The 16,612-nt window shown below is 41.8% G+C and overlaps 2 protein-coding genes across 4 annotated transcripts in view; one reads left to right on the top strand and one right to left on the bottom strand.

Annotated features, from left to right (window-relative positions):
- Positions 1 to 11,082, bottom strand: part of tsc2 (TSC complex subunit 2) — a 137,896-nt gene extending 126,814 nt beyond the window's left edge. For both annotated transcript variants that reach the window (XM_079336842.1, XM_079336841.1), the window contains exons 1-23: positions 10,799 to 11,082; positions 9,567 to 9,703; positions 8,501 to 8,685; positions 8,329 to 8,415; positions 8,111 to 8,221; positions 7,882 to 8,029; positions 7,671 to 7,788; positions 7,539 to 7,587; positions 6,115 to 6,240; positions 5,947 to 6,020; positions 5,724 to 5,850; positions 4,181 to 4,324; positions 3,706 to 3,843; positions 3,506 to 3,609; positions 3,288 to 3,369; positions 2,977 to 3,132; positions 2,724 to 2,843; positions 2,006 to 2,128; positions 1,811 to 1,917; positions 1,524 to 1,689; positions 751 to 873; positions 541 to 675; positions 158 to 347 (exon numbers count right to left, since the gene is read on the bottom strand). In XM_079336842.1, the coding sequence (XP_079192968.1) occupies positions 158 to 347; positions 541 to 675; positions 751 to 873; positions 1,524 to 1,689; positions 1,811 to 1,917; positions 2,006 to 2,128; positions 2,724 to 2,843; positions 2,977 to 3,132; positions 3,288 to 3,369; positions 3,506 to 3,609; positions 3,706 to 3,843; positions 4,181 to 4,324; positions 5,724 to 5,850; positions 5,947 to 6,020; positions 6,115 to 6,240; positions 7,539 to 7,587; positions 7,671 to 7,788; positions 7,882 to 8,029; positions 8,111 to 8,221; positions 8,329 to 8,415; positions 8,501 to 8,635 (2,563 nt within the window). In that variant the 5' untranslated portion in view covers positions 8,636 to 8,685; positions 9,567 to 9,703; positions 10,799 to 11,082. The remainder of the gene's footprint in view (positions 1 to 157; positions 348 to 540; positions 676 to 750; positions 874 to 1,523; positions 1,690 to 1,810; positions 1,918 to 2,005; positions 2,129 to 2,723; positions 2,844 to 2,976; positions 3,133 to 3,287; positions 3,370 to 3,505; positions 3,610 to 3,705; positions 3,844 to 4,180; positions 4,325 to 5,723; positions 5,851 to 5,946; positions 6,021 to 6,114; positions 6,241 to 7,538; positions 7,588 to 7,670; positions 7,789 to 7,881; positions 8,030 to 8,110; positions 8,222 to 8,328; positions 8,416 to 8,500; positions 8,686 to 9,566; positions 9,704 to 10,798) is intronic.
- On the top strand, positions 10,612 to 15,902 carry nthl1 (nth-like DNA glycosylase 1). Of its 2 annotated transcripts, XM_079336843.1 has the most exons (7): positions 10,612 to 10,905; positions 11,096 to 11,140; positions 11,926 to 12,194; positions 12,291 to 12,461; positions 12,578 to 12,737; positions 14,063 to 14,168; positions 14,830 to 15,902. In XM_079336843.1, the coding sequence occupies exons 1-7, from the start codon at positions 10,644 to 10,646 to the stop codon at positions 15,125 to 15,127; spliced, it is 1,311 nt and encodes a 436-aa protein (XP_079192969.1). In that variant the 5' UTR covers positions 10,612 to 10,643; the 3' UTR covers positions 15,128 to 15,902. The 2 variants fall into 2 exon arrangements, with proteins under 2 accessions (XP_079192969.1, XP_079192970.1); XM_079336844.1 differs by lacking the exon at positions 11,096 to 11,140.
- The last annotated feature ends 710 nt before the right edge of the window (positions 15,903 to 16,612 follow it).

Below are 16,612 nucleotides of genomic sequence, written 5' to 3'. Positions count from 1 at the left end.
GTGAAGGAGAACAGAAAGGAAACATCGTGAAAGCTTCATTTTTGTTCTCGCACTGTAACAGAAGGTTTCGATTAGACTGACTCACCTTGAACATTCAACAATGGGAGATGGGACTTTGAGAAAAGAATGAGCTTTTATAAAAAGTTTTAGCGCTTACTGGACAGGAACTCGAGCATAGGAGATGCCATGGCAACGGTTGCAGAGATGTGGGTTAGCTTGACGATGAGAGCGGGAAGAAGCTTGATCATGATGTCAGGCATCTCCACAGTGCACATTGTGAGAGCCACCACACACTGCTTGGCACAGCGGTAAATGAGTCCGGTCTCGAGGCACTGAACCAGCTCTCTCTACAGAGACAACACAACCGTGACATCATTCCAGGTGTATGGTCGATTTGCATTGTAATGACTCTCTTTATGTGAGCACGTAATGCGTTGTTACTCCTCAACATCTGACTGCATATTAAGTTAACTCAACATGAAAACTTCAAACCATGCTATACACCAGAGCATGCTGTCCGTGATGTCTTTGTGTTTTTACCTGTCTGGACTGCTCCAGATAGTTATGATAGGAAGTGATCGCTGTGAGGACAGGAACTACGGCGAGCTGAACGTCAGTGCGAGAAAACTGCTCGGGCGTCTTTTTCAGGCGCTCTGAGATCAGTCGATCTGTCACCTAGGAGCACAAAAATAAAAAGAACTCACATATGTTCACATGTCGATTTGCATGTGTAGAGACTTCTGAGCTCACCATGCAGCAGAGAGCGGAGCAGAGCTGATCCAAGCTACAAGGGGATGTGAGCAGCAGAACTTTGTACTGCAACGTCCACGGCAGCTTTTCAAGTACCAGCTTCAGCACCTTCCAATCAGTTTCCTTGAAGCATAAAGTACACATTGAACGTCAGTTCATGGTCATATATAAACGTACCATGTTTTTCTAACACTAATATGTGTCCATAGACTGTCGACAAAACCCCAAATAATATGAGTCCATCCTGTCTTTCTTTTGCTTTTTCAGAAAACGTGTGCTCAAAATATGCTGTTTGGAGAGTTGCCTTTTGTGACGTCACAAAGGGCAATGACCCCTCCCCTAGGTGGGTGATACCCCCCACATCTAGGGGTTTGTTCTGCCCTCTGAGTCTGCCATCTCATCATAAACAACTGGGCATGGTACAAGAAACCCCAAGCCTTCCAAGCCTTTCCAGAGCGTGGTCAGAGCTCATTTACATATTTAAAGCTACAGACACAGAAACAGCCTGTTCTGAGCTGGGCTGAAATAGAGGCGTTTGTGACATGATCAAATACAGGACCAGAGTGGATTTAGACCAAGACACTTTACAAACATGTTTTGAGAAACTCTGAGACTCATTTAAAGTTGAAAAGGAGAGTATGTAACCTTAAAGAAAATATGTCATCCATGTTAAAAGGGCAGATAAATCGAGGAGCATTAGTGTGTTTTTCACTCCTCAAAAAGTGTCTGACACAATTTCAAGCACTCTGTTTTCTTAAACAAAGCGTTTGTACCATCTTAAGGCACTGCAGGAGTACACTGAAGGCAGGTGCGTAGGGCAGGTAGGCGGAGCGTATTGTGGCTGTCGAAGCAGAAGGAGCAGTGGGGGGAGCAGGGCTGCCGGCCGGAGGAGATGTTGAACCTGCAGGTTTCTTTTCACTGACGCGCTTCTCAGGCTCCCTAACACAACAAAAGACACGAGTTACTATTCTGCACACTTTATCTGACTGAATTAAAATGAGCAAAGCAGATAAAGGTAGGAGCTGTGGGGCAAACAAAGTTTGTGTGTGTGCTTCCTCACCCTGTGTCACAGTAGCAATAAGGGCTGAACCTCATGGCCCTGTCTTTGTTTGGGACTCCAAGACGATGAAGAGAGTCTGCCCGCATCATCAGGAAGAAGTCAAACACCTAAAGCAGCAAATAAATGTTTGAATAAAAGAGGTCCTAAAAATGAAGTAAGAGTTAGACGAATGGACAGAAAATGAAGCGGTCCTACCTGCAGTCTAATACTGGAAGCAATAGCTGAACTGTACTTGTTCTTGTAGTGAAGCTGCAGATGACTGATCAGCAACTCATACACACGACTAGCGTGACTGGCTGGTAGGCTGTAAAGCTTGCTCTGTCAGGAGAGAGGAGGATGGACGTTAATCACCAGGCTCACTGCATTACTCTTACAAAGTTGTATGATGGAAACCCAAAAGTTCAAATGATGGTTTCTTTTCTGTTGTTTATACAAATCACTGAAGCTTCAGAAGGATCAAAAACCTGTCGAACATTTCACTTTATATTTCCTTGTTTTAAAAAATAATAATCAGAAGACCAGTTAACCGAAAGGACAGGCTGAGAGCTGGAGCCGAGGCGGGTTCTAAGCCTCATCATGAACCGTTATATCGCATCCACCTGTTAATCAGCGCCGAACTAAGGATAACACGTCTCGTTTTAAAAATCAAAACAAAGCCGTCTCAAAAAATTCACCTCCCCTTACAGTGTGTGTTAGAGTCACGTGTTGAGTGGAACAGAGGTTTTGTAGAGACAATGCGTACCAGTCATGTTGAGTGCATCATTTTGTGGGAGGGGCTTAGCTGTGTGATAACGCGGTAGTAGAGGGAGGAGAGTGTTCAGGCTGCTTATTGTCAAGTTATCAATCAAATATCTACAGATCTTTGATAAACCTCATTCAGATGAAGCAGACTCTCTTTACAGAGCGTGGGTACCTGCAAAATTTCTAGCAGGCCCAGTATCGCAGTCCTGACGTCCTCCATGGGAGACTCTGCGGTGGGGTCTCTTTCTGTAACCTCCAGGGGTCCTGGACAAACCAGAGAGCGACTGGACACCTACACAGGGAAAAAGAAATGGATATTAATATTACTGAAGTGGACAAAGCTATTGTTGGGGGAGGTTAAAGATAACCTAAAGACAAAACCTGCCTGCCCCCCCCCCCCTCCTTGTGAATTTGCATTTCCTAACCCGCTCAATGATGTCCAACAGGCTGGTAAAGTGGTGCGTGTTGCAGCCCTCAGCAAGGTCCACCAGCAGCTGGGTAGCCTGTTTTCTGACCGCCAGATCCCGGTCTTCAGCTATCCCACTGAGCTGGGGGATCACTACCATTTCTATCAACTCATCCTTAAACACATCAAGGAGAAAAACAAGACATTTGGTTTCATATTGTAAAGCTGCACAGAAAAAAAAACACTATCCAAACAATCCCACATGAATCTGTGTGTGTGTGACACAAATGTAGTCGTGTGTGTGTGTGGGGGGGGGGGGGGGCTGCAGACCTCATAAAGCTGCCGGTTGGTACTGAGAACAAAGGACAGGATGTGAAGCACTTTAATCCTTATCACGCTGCGAGTCTCATTTCTGTGCAAAGACGGAATAGAGATATAATTTGAAACAGGAATCGTGGTGATGATAAACAAAGACAGACAGAACGATAAAACGGGACCACTGAATCGTTTGTTATAAATCATTATTCTCTTTGTGCGTCTTCCTCTACCTGAAGAATTTCTCCATGAGGCGGTGAAGGCTCTGAATCCAGCCATCCTTGGCTGGCTGAATAGACTGAGCCCTGTACGAGATGAGTGTCAGCACTGACGCATCCTGTCACACAAAATATTGATTAAAAAAGAGGCAGCTGTGTGCAAGAGGACAAAATCAAAAACACTTTAAGGACAAGACGGGATGGAAAGAGCTTACAGGTCTCTTATCAGCACATTTCTCCACCAGACTGAAGAACTTCTCTGTGGAGCCATGGTAACCGTTCTGCTCATACAGCTCCTCCACGGTGGTCAGCAGCTCATAGACAATGGCCTTCAACTCCGCACTCCCTATCATCTGTGAAAGGAACAAGAGCTAGGCTAAGTCTCGAGGAGAAAACAAGTTAAAGTTCACTATGTCATTCTATGATGAAGTTAGAGGAGACAAGTTTGATAAAACGTGGGACCCCATACTGAATTACCTTTAAAACGTGAGCTCCTCAGGAATGGCTATTGTATAAAACTTCATAGTGCAAATGTTTATGTGATTTTGTTTTAATGTTGACTTCATTAGATGTTTTTCTTTAGAGTACACATTCTTGCTATGATCGTGGAATATGGTTATCTTAGATGTGCTTTGTTCTGTATGGTACGTCTTCTTTTCAGTGTGTGTGTTTGTGTGTGTGTGCGTGTACCTGGATCTGTTGCAGCAGTCGCTCTATGATTCCCAGCAGGATGTCCCAGGTGACCACCTGCAGCTCTTTACCGTACTTCTTTATCAATCTTGTGATGGAGAGGACGATTTCATAGGACACCACCTCATTGGCACACGACATGGCCTGTGTGGAAGGGATCCCAAATCATGTCAGTATTAACCATAGCCATATAATTCATTGCATCAAGTACAAGCAGCCTGTAGCAGTGTAACATGAGAGATGTTAGGAGAAAAAGAAACGCAACTGAAGATATACAGTTTCCTTTATTTTTTTTATAAAAGGAAATTGACTAATTAACAAGTCCATCAACAGACATTAAGTTGTACTCCGAGCATATTTATTTGTTTTTAACCAGGTGAAGTCCAAGAAGTCGTGGAGAAGAGGGGCAGCAGCGCAACAAACAGAAAACACAGATCAACATGTGCCGAGTGCTGAGAGTATACTCCTCTCTGCTGCTCGTCCCACAAATGCATGTTCCTTACAAACGTGGCTCCATTCAAAAAGGGAAATAAACAGGCTCTCCAACGGCATGAGATGTTTGGCCAAGAAGAATCGTCACAACAAAGAAATAATTTATCAAACACAAATAACCTTACCTTTGGTGCAGTACTTTAAAATATCTGATGGGTTTTTTGTAATTAAAGTGATTTGTATATCTTTGTGAAGTTCAAAGCCTTTAAAACTGCAGCTCAGGGAAATGTGACAGACCACTATTTCAGTTTTCTAACATCTTCTTGAGTCACTGCGTGATGGGACACCAAAGTGAGAGCAGTGGCAGATCATCTACGAATGTATATCAGACAATATGTTGTATAATCCAACCTAAAAGGCTCCTGACGTCAGTGCTAAACCTGCATTAGTGTTTATGTTCTTTGTCAAATATGAGGATTCCTGCTGAGATAACAACATGAGACATACTTTTAAAATGTGAGACTGTTTCATACAGATTTCTTTGACCTATATCTGAGCAGTCAGGCAGAGAACGACCGTGTGGGATGGCTGTGACCGCGTCTGCTCCGACAACCGAGCTCCCCGCAAAGACATTTGAAGACCCAACCAAAGAACTATTTATCCTTTTTCATCACATTGCATTTGTGTTTATCTATTATGTCGAACTCAACGTTGATCCACAAAGTCCAAAGTTGAAATGCTTTTTTGCATATCTTGCAAGACGCCTCGTAATCATTGACTGCCAGACACTGGGAATCTGTGTTTTTCCCCTTAAAGCCCAATATCTTCCCACTTCTTCCTCTTCTCCCTTCAAATCGTTGTTTGTGAATGCAGAAGTAATACACCAGCGTAAATGCCATAATTGTCACTTGAATAAGAAAATCCACAAAAAACATTAAAAATAAAAAAAAACGAGATAAATGTCTGTCTCAAGTTTTAGACCTCTTGAGACTTTGCTGGTAAAAAATAAAACTTGGAAGACAAGTCCTGACATTTAAAAAAAAAATCTGACCTGAGGTCTTTTTAAAGATCTCTTAGGGACCCTGATTGACTTTATGTTGGTCTGCGTTACCTTGTAGAATGATGGCAGAACAAGTGTGGGTGTGTTTTTGAGGGCGGGCAGTCTGTGTGCACCCCACAGAGCCATTCCAACAAAGAACACAGCTCCTCTCAGCAGCGGAGCGTCCTCCATGTACACCCTGGTGGAGGTCAAAGGGAGTTAAGAAGAGGAATCAGAACGAAGTCACGGTAACATACGTTCATTAATGAAACACGGGCTTAACCCAGGGACATACCTCTCCTCCATTATACGGCACATGGTGTAAATGGCACTGTGGCCGAGGTGAGTCCCCAACACCTTTCTCATCAGCTGGAGAGCCAAAGCAAAGCAGAGAGCGGTCATCGTCTCACATACGAGCCTTCAGATAAAAGAGGGCGAATGTGTGGCTGAACGCTTATCTCACCTTCCAGCAGGATTCACAGAACTCCTTCACGTTGACCGTCCGACACAGAGTGATGATGAAGACTGTGAGGGAGTCTGAGGGCAGGCAGTTATAACACACCACTGCATCCAGAACTTGGAGCGCCACCTAGACGTGTCAGACAATCACACATGGAAGTAGGACATAAAGATGGAGAGCGTATTTGAGCGGGGAAATAAATCACTCATGAGTGATGCTCTGTTCAGACACACACATGTTCATGTCAGGTGAAAGAGCGGCTCATAACCTTTTATTCACATTTACCTGATTATAGAGGCTGACTTTAAAAAGTGACTTTCAAACAGTAATTTTTGCACTCCTGATATTCAGCCTCATTGCTTCAGTAATGTGACTGAAAACAAACAAACAAACAAACAAACGGGTACTTTCTGAGCAGGGGAAGCTGCTGTGTGCGAGCCAATGCAGATGAGACGTCTGATCCAAGAATATTCTGAGTGAGACTCGGCCTTTGAAATGCTGCAGTAACGAGTGCAGACCAGATTGAATTATAAACTTTTTTTACAGTTCTAACGATATTGAAGGCGCCTGACTCGATGACAACAGAAAAAGCAGAAAAGTCCAAGGCAGCCGGTGTTGGTTTATTTAGCACTCATCAAATGCACATTTCAGTGTTTGTTACATCTGAATTCACAACATCCAACACACAGTCGCACTACAGACCTCACTGACGGACACGCTGCACGTCTGCAGTTATCATGACTGTTGTTTACTCACAATGAATTGACAGTATTTGCAGTTAACTGGGGTCCTTCTCATATGTGTCATGGCCCTTAAGCCAGGTTATGACACAACCATGTCAGCATATTTGAGCCATGAACACATCGCTCTCTCTGACCAAAGATCAAAAAAAACTTTAAAACTTTTAGATTCTATCAATAATGAAAAAAAAAAAAAAACAGAGATTGTATCGTCATGGTTAAAAGTGTTGAAGTGTTGGAACCTTGAGCAGTGACTGAAGGAAAGACGCACGTTTCGATTCACCACACCTGACCTCCACCACACCTGTGTAAGCCACAACATTATAAAGCCCGCCCTCATACCTCCAGCTCCCTCTTTTCTTCTCCAAACACATCCTGGCAGTCAGAAGAAGAAAAGAAACCGACGAACCTTTTTGTATTTACCTTCGTTGGATGCATTATTGATGTAAGTTTGATTTACTAGAGATAACAAAATAAATTGGATTATTCTGTTTGTTTAGTATTATAATGTGTTGAGTTTAATGTTTTCACTTCTTTGTTTGTGATAGAAAAAATCATCCACATCTACAACACCATCCACCTGGTCACCAAATAAACGCCTTCGAACCAAGCAGCATGGGATCCTGTGTTTAAATGTGCACTCCACATTGATGTCTCCTGTACTGGCACTAAGCTCTACCAACGTACCTCGATATCTGTTGAAGAAGTCGTCCTGTTACACAGCAGACAGATCTTCCTGCCCGTCAGAAGAAGCGTGTTAAAAGCCTGTCTTTCATGTTCGAACAAAACATGTTACATGTTTCTGTATTTCACACTTACTGGACCATGACCGACACGTTTTGGTCCAGATAGCAGCTGTTAAACTTCACCAGATTTACGAGAACGTGAAGAAAATCGGAGGTAAGGCCGATGTCCATCCACAGGAGGACAAAGCGTGCTGGGGGAGGAAAAATATCACCAGTGAATACATTAGTGTTGTTACTAACAATGAGAACGGAAGAAGCCGCCTCATGATGACATCTAATGTTACCTATGTCCTCCTCCAGGTACGTTATGTCTTTCCCATTCTCGGTGAGGGCTTTGAAGACTTCCAGCCTATCAGAAAGGTCCTCGTTGCACGGCTGGTAGTCTCGAATCACCTTGAAAAAGTAAGCTCTGAGAGGGCCGAGCCGCTCCCCCTTCACATCAAAAGTGAACAGAATGAATAAAACAGTGTTCACTCTCTGTCAGCGTCTGTGTGTTGCACTGTGGGAACTTACCTGTCCTTGTATAATCGCCCTCAGCAGCTGGAGGACAGCATGTCTGGCTTCAGGCGGTTGTTCCAGAGTCAGCATATCTTCAACAGCTTTCCATACTGCCTCCACTGCATGCTAGGAAAAAAAACACATGCACACAAACAGTTCGCCAAACACAGTAAATTAAATCTACTGTGACGTCCAAAAAAAAAAAAAAAAAAAAAAAAAAACAGCAGACTCACCTCCTCAAATTTTTTGGTTTTGGCGAGATCGCATACATGATTCATTGTGCGAACACGGTTCCCCAATCCACAGTCCGGTTGGAGCTCCTGAAAAACATCAAGGCCATGACATGATGCAAAACAAAAAAAACATGTTCATGTTTGAGTGAGTGTGTGAGTCTTTTCTGCACACCCTGATGATGTCAGTCGTGATTATAAACTCAGACAGTTTGGAGTCGCTCTGCTTCGTTGGTGGCCGAGGGGGACCAAGTCCAAAAATTCCCTTGACTTTGTCCCTCAAGCTTTCCTTGCTCTGCTGCTTGTTCATTGCCAGACCTGGAGGAGGAATCTACTGCAGAGGCTGGGACCGATTGTCACCTAGAAGAAAGTTACACATAATTAGGACCCGAGTGAAAATCGCCCTGAATGGTCCGATGCTTGTAAGACTGTAAAACAAAACTTCAGGGTTGAATCTGACTACACAATCAGCTTCCCTCTGATTAATCGGAACCAATTTGGCGGTGAAAGCAACAGCATAAAATCAGGAGAAATACATCGCTATTCTGAAAAAAAAAACAAGGGATACACATTAAAGTTTTATTGCACTGTAATATAGAGCAGTGTTACTGCATGTTGTCCTCATATCGTGCAGGCCTCATGTATAGATCTCATGATAAATTCTCATCCTGGTGTAGCATGTTATTGTGCTGTAACCCTGTCTGTTTGTGGCAGAAATAAGACTCCCTTTAAACTGTCAACAACAGAAGATTAGCGCACTAAACGTGGCTGAATGTAGAATCCATCAGAGGTTAATGATGAAATAGGTTAGCATTATTTCACTGAGACAGAGAGGGGATATAAAAACATGTCCTTACTGCAAACCATGTGTGAAACCTGCAGTCCCAGTCAGTCCGTGTGTTAACACGGTGGGGCAGGTTTGGAGAATGTGTTGTCATGTGGACTTGTGAGGGACAGAGAGGAGGAGGGGAGCAGGCACACAACGACTGCACTGTTACAGTCCAACAACAACAACAACAACAACAACAACAACAACAACTGTGCAGCTTTCAATTACAGACAATTACAGAGGAGAACATTCTGCAACAAACTTTGGTTTAATCCAGAGATAGGCACATCTGACCCGTTAGCTTTGCTTTTCATTGGTTGCTATGGGTTAGCATTTCTCTGTTGCATTCAAGGTCTGGTAGCACAAAAACAATCTCCTCCTCTTCCTCCTCCTTCACCCTCCTCCTCCTCACCTTGGTATTCAGTCACAGCTCCGTCACTTCACTGCTGTGTCCATGCATTCATATCACTGTTTGCTGCCTCTCTCACCCAAGCACAGTCCTCGACTCCTCAACCGGATGACACAGTAATGCTCTGACAGAAGCACTTCCTACAAAAACACGTTTGTAGTACTTACTGACGGGAAATGTAGTTCTCCGCATGACATTTTAACTACAGTAACCAAATATTCGGGGTTATAAAACACCACACATTAAAAGCACAACATGGAGTTTGCATTGTTGAGGGTTTTTTTTATAATCCAGCCGTGTAATAGTTAATCAGTGTCACATTGACACAATGTATAAACTTAAACACGCAGTCTGGCTAACAATGTAGGCTACTCAGCTAGCTAAAGATGCTAACAATTCAGAAGTTGGTTCCTTGTTGGAGTCACGCGCTGCAGAGTAGCTTTGTGTCTGTGATTGTTAAGGTATAGATTATGTAAGAGGTTTTTGTTCTTGCATGCTTCTCTGTATAATCAAACCCTAATTAACTTAAGTAAATACTGTCCTATAAATAATAAAACACTGCACTGTGTCATTGTCTTCATCTTTAAAAAGTATGTCAAGTTGTAAGACCAGTGTGATTTACTTTATTTCAATATCAAACTTATTTATTCAATCATCTAGAATTTAAAAGTCATGACATGCATTTTGTTCATTATTTTTTATTAGAGGGTTTTTTTTAATTTCCACGGAAATTCCTCCTTGGTTTAAACAACATGCATATACTTTCTATACTATGTCTGTTATCAGTATTAATTTACACAACATTTTATTTTGCCAGATGTCCTAAATGTGTATGCTGTTTGTCATCAATAACATTTAGTTTCACGTGTATGAATATGATGCATGTAAATGTTATAATATTGTTATAACTTCGATAGCTTAAAATCTGCTGTTGCCTTTTATTAAGTGTAAATTTAATACAAAACATACTTTCACTACAATAAAAAATTTTTTCCTCTACTTAATAGAAGTCTTACGCCCCCTTGTGGCTACTATAATCTTTTTTCAGACGAATGAGAAACCAACTTCACTTTCAACTAAATGCCTCAATTCCGCAGCTGCACGAGGGTATGTCATTTAATCCACTGCTTTGTAATGTCTTCTCCTTATTTCAAGCAAAGCAGGTCTGTTACCACTCGACGTGGGACCACAAACACTGGCTGCACATCTGCAGCGACTCTCAGGTCCAAACTCACCCGCACACGAAGATGTGTTGATCCAGTTTCCTCCGCGGCAGTGAAGGTGGAGGAAGAGGAGGCGATGGTCTCTGTGCAAAGACCCTCCTCGACTGCCTTATCAACAGGTAACCTTTACGTTTGGCTGCTTGCGGAAAACAACAAGTAAAAGTATCGTCGTCATTAAACCTGCTCTTAGACTCTTTCAGCCTTGGGACTCTTGCACAGTGACTGATTTTGCATCTGCAGGAGTAGATCTGATCAAGGCTGCTGCAGGCAAGAGATCAAGTCTAATCTAACGACACCTGTGTCTTACAGGTGTCACACATGCAGGCTTCATGTGTCCTGCAGGGGTCCAGAGAGGTGATTAATAAACAACAAAGCAGGAAGTTTAACATGATGACACTGCAAGACATAGTTTCTTTTTTTTTATAGGACTTTAATGTTACTTTTTCTTTTTAGATTTTCCAAACTACGAGATACCTTTAACTGTGAGTTTAAGACATTATTGTTTTGGCTGCTGGCTACTTTTGCAGTGGGGGATGTGGGTCCCTTCTGTTGCTTTCAGTCAGGGACCCTCAAGCTAAAATATTGGCACACAACTGTTGCAGATATGGGGTGCTTTTGGAAATGTCTTTTTGACTGTGATCATACACAAGAGACAAAAAAAAATCCTTTAAGAGAGGTTTTCAAAGATTGTTGTGGGAGAACTTGAAGCTCCTGTGGGGAACGTTTGGTTTGTGAGGTTTTTGGTGACCCCAGTAGACAAAGTGGTATGTCTCTATGTCTTCGCTGATCTTGTGTTAGACATGACGTTGGACTTTTTTGTCTTTTATCAAATGTATTATTCACAGATAATTTTTTATCATGTAAAAAAAAAAAATACTGCACATAGTCTGACACCTACCTTGTGGCAGCGGCTTCAGGGATTAAAAATGCCATATTACAAATTATAAATCTTGTCACTGATAGTCTTGTTTGCTTTGAATATTAATTTCATTCTTGTTTATAAGCAGTTAAAAATCCTCTTAGGAGCTTTAACTTACCACTACTAAGTGTTTAATTTGATGGAAACCTACTGCATTATTTAGAAGGTATATTTTGATCCTTCACAAACTGGCTGTTCTGTATCTTCTATGCTCATTTAGGCGGTTGTTATGAACTCCTCCCTCATGGCATATCCCATTTAAAATCTGAGACAGTCAACTTACCGCTGGCTTCCCACAGCCGCAGGAGGAGGCAGATAAAGGTGGAATATGACAGCGATGAAGATGTTAAACCGATGAAGACGGAGCACTGGGAACCTCCAGAGTGGACGAAACAACTGGGATACATCCGGGAGATGAGGAGCGGCCGTGATGCACCTGTAGACAACATGGGGGCAGAGAAATGCTACGACACAGGGGCTCCTGCAAGTGTAGGTGTGGTTTGGATTTTTTTTTAAACTGTGCATAATTCAGTGGTTCATATTCATTTCTTGTTTGTTTTTCTCTTTTACTGCCTATGGGTACAGGTGAGACGTTTTCAGGTGTTGGTTTCTCTCATGCTGTCCAGTCAGACCAAAGATCAGGTGACCGCAACAGCGATGCAGAAACTTCGAGCTCACGGCTGCAATGTAGAAAATCTGCTCGCTACTGATGATGAAACACTGGGGAGACTCATCTACCCAGTGGGCTTCTGGAGGGTAATACAGAAGTCTTTTTGGTAATATATTTAGGAGCAATGCATCTGTCTTCTCACCCTGCTGCTTTGATTGGTTTGGCACCTAATTAAGTATTTTCCCAACCCGCCCTCCTGCAGACTAAGGTGAAGTATCTGAAGCTGACATCAGCCATGCTGCAGAAAGAGTTTGGAGGGGACATCCCAGACAGTGTGGAGGGGCTGGTCCGCCTACCAGGAGTTGGACCTAAGATGGCTCACTTGGCTATGGACATTGCCTGGGACAAGGTGTCCGGCATTGGTGGGTACAAAATTCTTGAGCTTGCACAGCATCTCAAATGTCAATACTTTTCAATACACTGATGCAACAGCTGTTATACGAATAATCTGCAGTATCACAATGTACTGAAGCTTTAAACACACTCCAGATATTTAGTCATAAATTTATTTTAAAGCTGCCACGAGAGAAGTAGAGAGAGCAGCTGTGGTCCATTCAAAATTCAGTGGTCGGTTGTTCTGAATAATGAGGGATGATTGAGGTGGAATATCTTAAAATGGGTCTATAAGCTTCAATCTTTTGGGGACAACTGAAGAAACTGTCTGAATCTCACAAAACATTGGCTGTCATTTTTTTTCATCAGGTTTAAAGAAATTCTGATGAGGGACTTTTTCTTGAGGTGACTTTGAACAAGGCTGCACAGTGGTGCGGTGGTTAGCGCAGCAGCAAAGTTCCTGGTTGGAATCCTCAGCTACTGGCAGTCCAAAGACTTGTTAGATTAACTGGTGACTCTAACATTTCCTGTAGGCGTGGCTGCTTGTCTGTCTCTATATATGAGCCCAGTGACTGACTGTTCAGGATGTACCACGCCTCTCAACCAATGACAGCGGGAATCTGCATGGACTGGATCGCCTACTTAATTGAACTCTTTGTTGATATTGTCTTGAAGTAGTGTTTTCTAATTATTAAAAAAAATTGCATCCTTTTTATTTTTCATGTCTTAAATGCAACTCTCAATAGTTATGTGTTGTGGATTCCCTTATAAAAGGCTGTCTGTGTGCAGCATGCTGTCATAGCCTCATCTCACACCCAAACAAAATAATCCCACTTCTTGCTGTTCTGTCATTTATTCATCTTGTTATTTATCAGTATACAATGAAATATTTACTGTTGAAGGTGCCCAACTCAGTTCAAACTGGTTGGCAGCATGTTCCTGTTCTGCTGCATTTAAAAAAAAACAAAGATCACATAAGAGACACAAACATATCAGACTGAAAACAGACAGAATGTCAATGCAGGTATTCAGCGGGGTGGACAAATCTGAAATAATATGAGTAAATATTTATGAGTTTTTAAAAGTGTGACCATAGATGATGTCATTGTTTGTTTTTGTGTGTCATATAGAGGCACCTGTATTCATGTCAGTCTGTTTCAAAACCTAAGCTAAAAAAAAAAGTCCTCACTATAAAACTTTAAAATTCTGTTTTCATCCCTCAATTGAATTCAGAATGCAGGATTTAAACTCTCGCAGCTCATGGGGACAACATATGTTAACATTACAGCTTACTCCCATCACAATGTCACTGTTTCTATAAATGTTAATCGCACGGTGATTGTTTGTTATTTAGGAGTGGACACACATGTGCATCGCATCTCCAATAGGCTGGGCTGGCTAAAGAAACCAACCAAGAACCCAGAGGAAACGCGCAAGGCCCTGGAGGAGTGGTTACCAAGGTAACGGCACTATTAATTCACTGCTGACCCGTACATCCAGATTCGCATGGATCAACAAATACAAATCAGAGTCGCAGAAGTCGACCTCGATGATACAGAACATCATATACTGGCCATTTGGTTTTAAAATGGTGATCACGCCACATGTACAATCATATGGCATCATTTGTTAAATGATTTCAGTTCACAAGTCCCCGTTCCTCCCAACATCAATGTTTACACCTTATAAAATGAAAAGCAGTAGTTAAACACAGAAAGTAGATACTTTACTAAAGTATCTACTTTAGTAAAGTAAAATTTACTAAACTAGTTAAATTACTAGTTTAGTAAATTTTCCCCACATGCCTTAAAGACAAAATAAGCTTTTTACATTTATGACTCACAGAATGTTTTGTGTTACTCTCTTTTCTTATCAACAGTGTTTGCAGCAGCAGCAACAACAACACATTAAACCTGTTTATTTCCTGACTGAATTTTCCTGATAAATAATAATAATAATAATAAGAATTGACTGTGTTTCATCATGGACAAAGACATGAATGGCTCCTTAAACAGGGTATTATATGATGAAATTATATGATGATATTATTGATGGTAATATATGTATATGTTTACAGCACGTCCCTGGACATTCAAAAATCAAACTCACACTTTGTTGCAGGGAGCTTTGGAGTGAAATCAACTGGCTGCTTGTGGGTTTCGGACAGCAGGTTTGTCTCCCAGTCAACCCGCTCTGCTCCATGTGTCTGAACCAGCACAGCTGTCCATCTGCCTTTAAGAACTCTCCAATAAAGAAGCCCAAAACTGGATCTCCCAAGTCTCCAAATCCAACATCTTCCTTAAAAATGAAAGCTGAACATGAATCTGCTGTCAAAGAGGAGAGGACAAAGGACGAGCCTCTCGTCCCACCTGTTTCACCTGCCACACAGAAAAAGAAGGCAAAAAGAAAAGTTAGTTAGGAGCAGTAATTTTTACACGCTGCGTTTAAAGAAGAAGTTATACTTTACTTTATTTAAACACCCAATTCTCCCTAGAGTTGATTGGCACACCGTTTGCCATGTTGCAAAAACTGAAGCTGCAGCGTTTAGCCAGCTCTGCATCTGTCTTAAAACCTTTCTTCATTCCTTCAAGGCTTTTCAGTTCGGGTAGAATCCGTTGTATCTAAATCAGTTCGCCTCCCCGCTTCGATCACTGGAGCACATGTTGGTTTGTCGTTTGCCCAGAAAACCAAGAGGCGTCCAAAACGGCTGTGGGGGGGTTGCCTTAAAACTGCTGAACTCCCTGAGTCCAAACAAATACCAGAATCTCAACTTAGCAGGAGGACATACTGGCTGCTGCATTGTTGTTAGAGAAGCCAGCACTTCAGCACAGCATGTTTTCATTATGTCTGATGATTTATTTTTTCAATCTGTTTTATCTAATCTGTCTCAATATGTCTTACAGATTGTTCCTTTCAGTTGTCAAAAGTTTTGGTCTGAGCTCTGCACAAGTATAAGAAAAGACTTAATACGCACACACACACTTCAAACATGCGACTTAGCGAAACAACCGTCACCGTGTGGTTCAGAAATGTTCATTTGTATTTTTTTATTTGAGGTTTTTCGTGGACACTAAAAGAATACATGTTTTTTACTTTTATGAGTAAAACAAAATTTAATGAGATGATATATTTTTGTACTGTTGTGCAATGATTTTTTTACTTAATAAAGAAAATGTACTGATACTGGAAGTGAAGGTCTGTTTACAGGTTGTCTTTTATTTCAAATAGTGAGTTGGCCTGAAAAATAATGTAACATTGACTTGAAAATTGAATTACCATAAACCTTGAAATAACAAAGGATTAGTCCATTTTTTACTCGCCTTATAGCCTGGTGTTACCTAACATTTATAGACAAATATAGACAGATCCCAATTAGAGGTGAGAGAAAGAAGTGTTGAAATAGACTGATGACCAAAGAAAGGCTAAAAAGCAGCAAGACACAAAAAACTTCAACATCTGTCCAAAAAAGACGGGGCTATGACGTCATTAAGTAGACTGGTGTAAGAAATAAGGTTAAAGGTCAGCTTAAAATGCATGCGTGTACGTCAGAGCCGCACAATGTGCTCCCTGCCTCTCAGCGTCTCCTGCATGACGACCTGGATAAAGACTAAAGACATGTAAACCTGAGTGAGAGACAGGAAGGACTCTGCTGCTTGTGTTTGGGCGACAGCATGAAAACAACATTTTTCAGTCACTCATGCCACATGTTTACACTATAATATCTGCTATATTAAACAACCAAAGACATTCAGATATGTGTACACAGCTCCAGAGGCCAGCAAAGCACTCATTGGATGAACAGGGGTCTCTCACTCTCCTCACATACAACAGGTTGGGATAGATAACCTGAAGCAACATCATAGAAACGCATGTGATTTCATTTGTGTTTTTGTCCATCTCTCAG

Source organism: Symphodus melops (assembly GCF_947650265.1).
Source record: "Symphodus melops genome assembly, chromosome: 2".
NCBI classification, from domain to species: Eukaryota; Metazoa; Chordata; class Actinopteri; order Labriformes; family Labridae; genus Symphodus; species Symphodus melops.
Note: the sequence above shows the minus strand (reverse complement) of the source record. Positions and strands in the feature narration are given on the sequence as shown.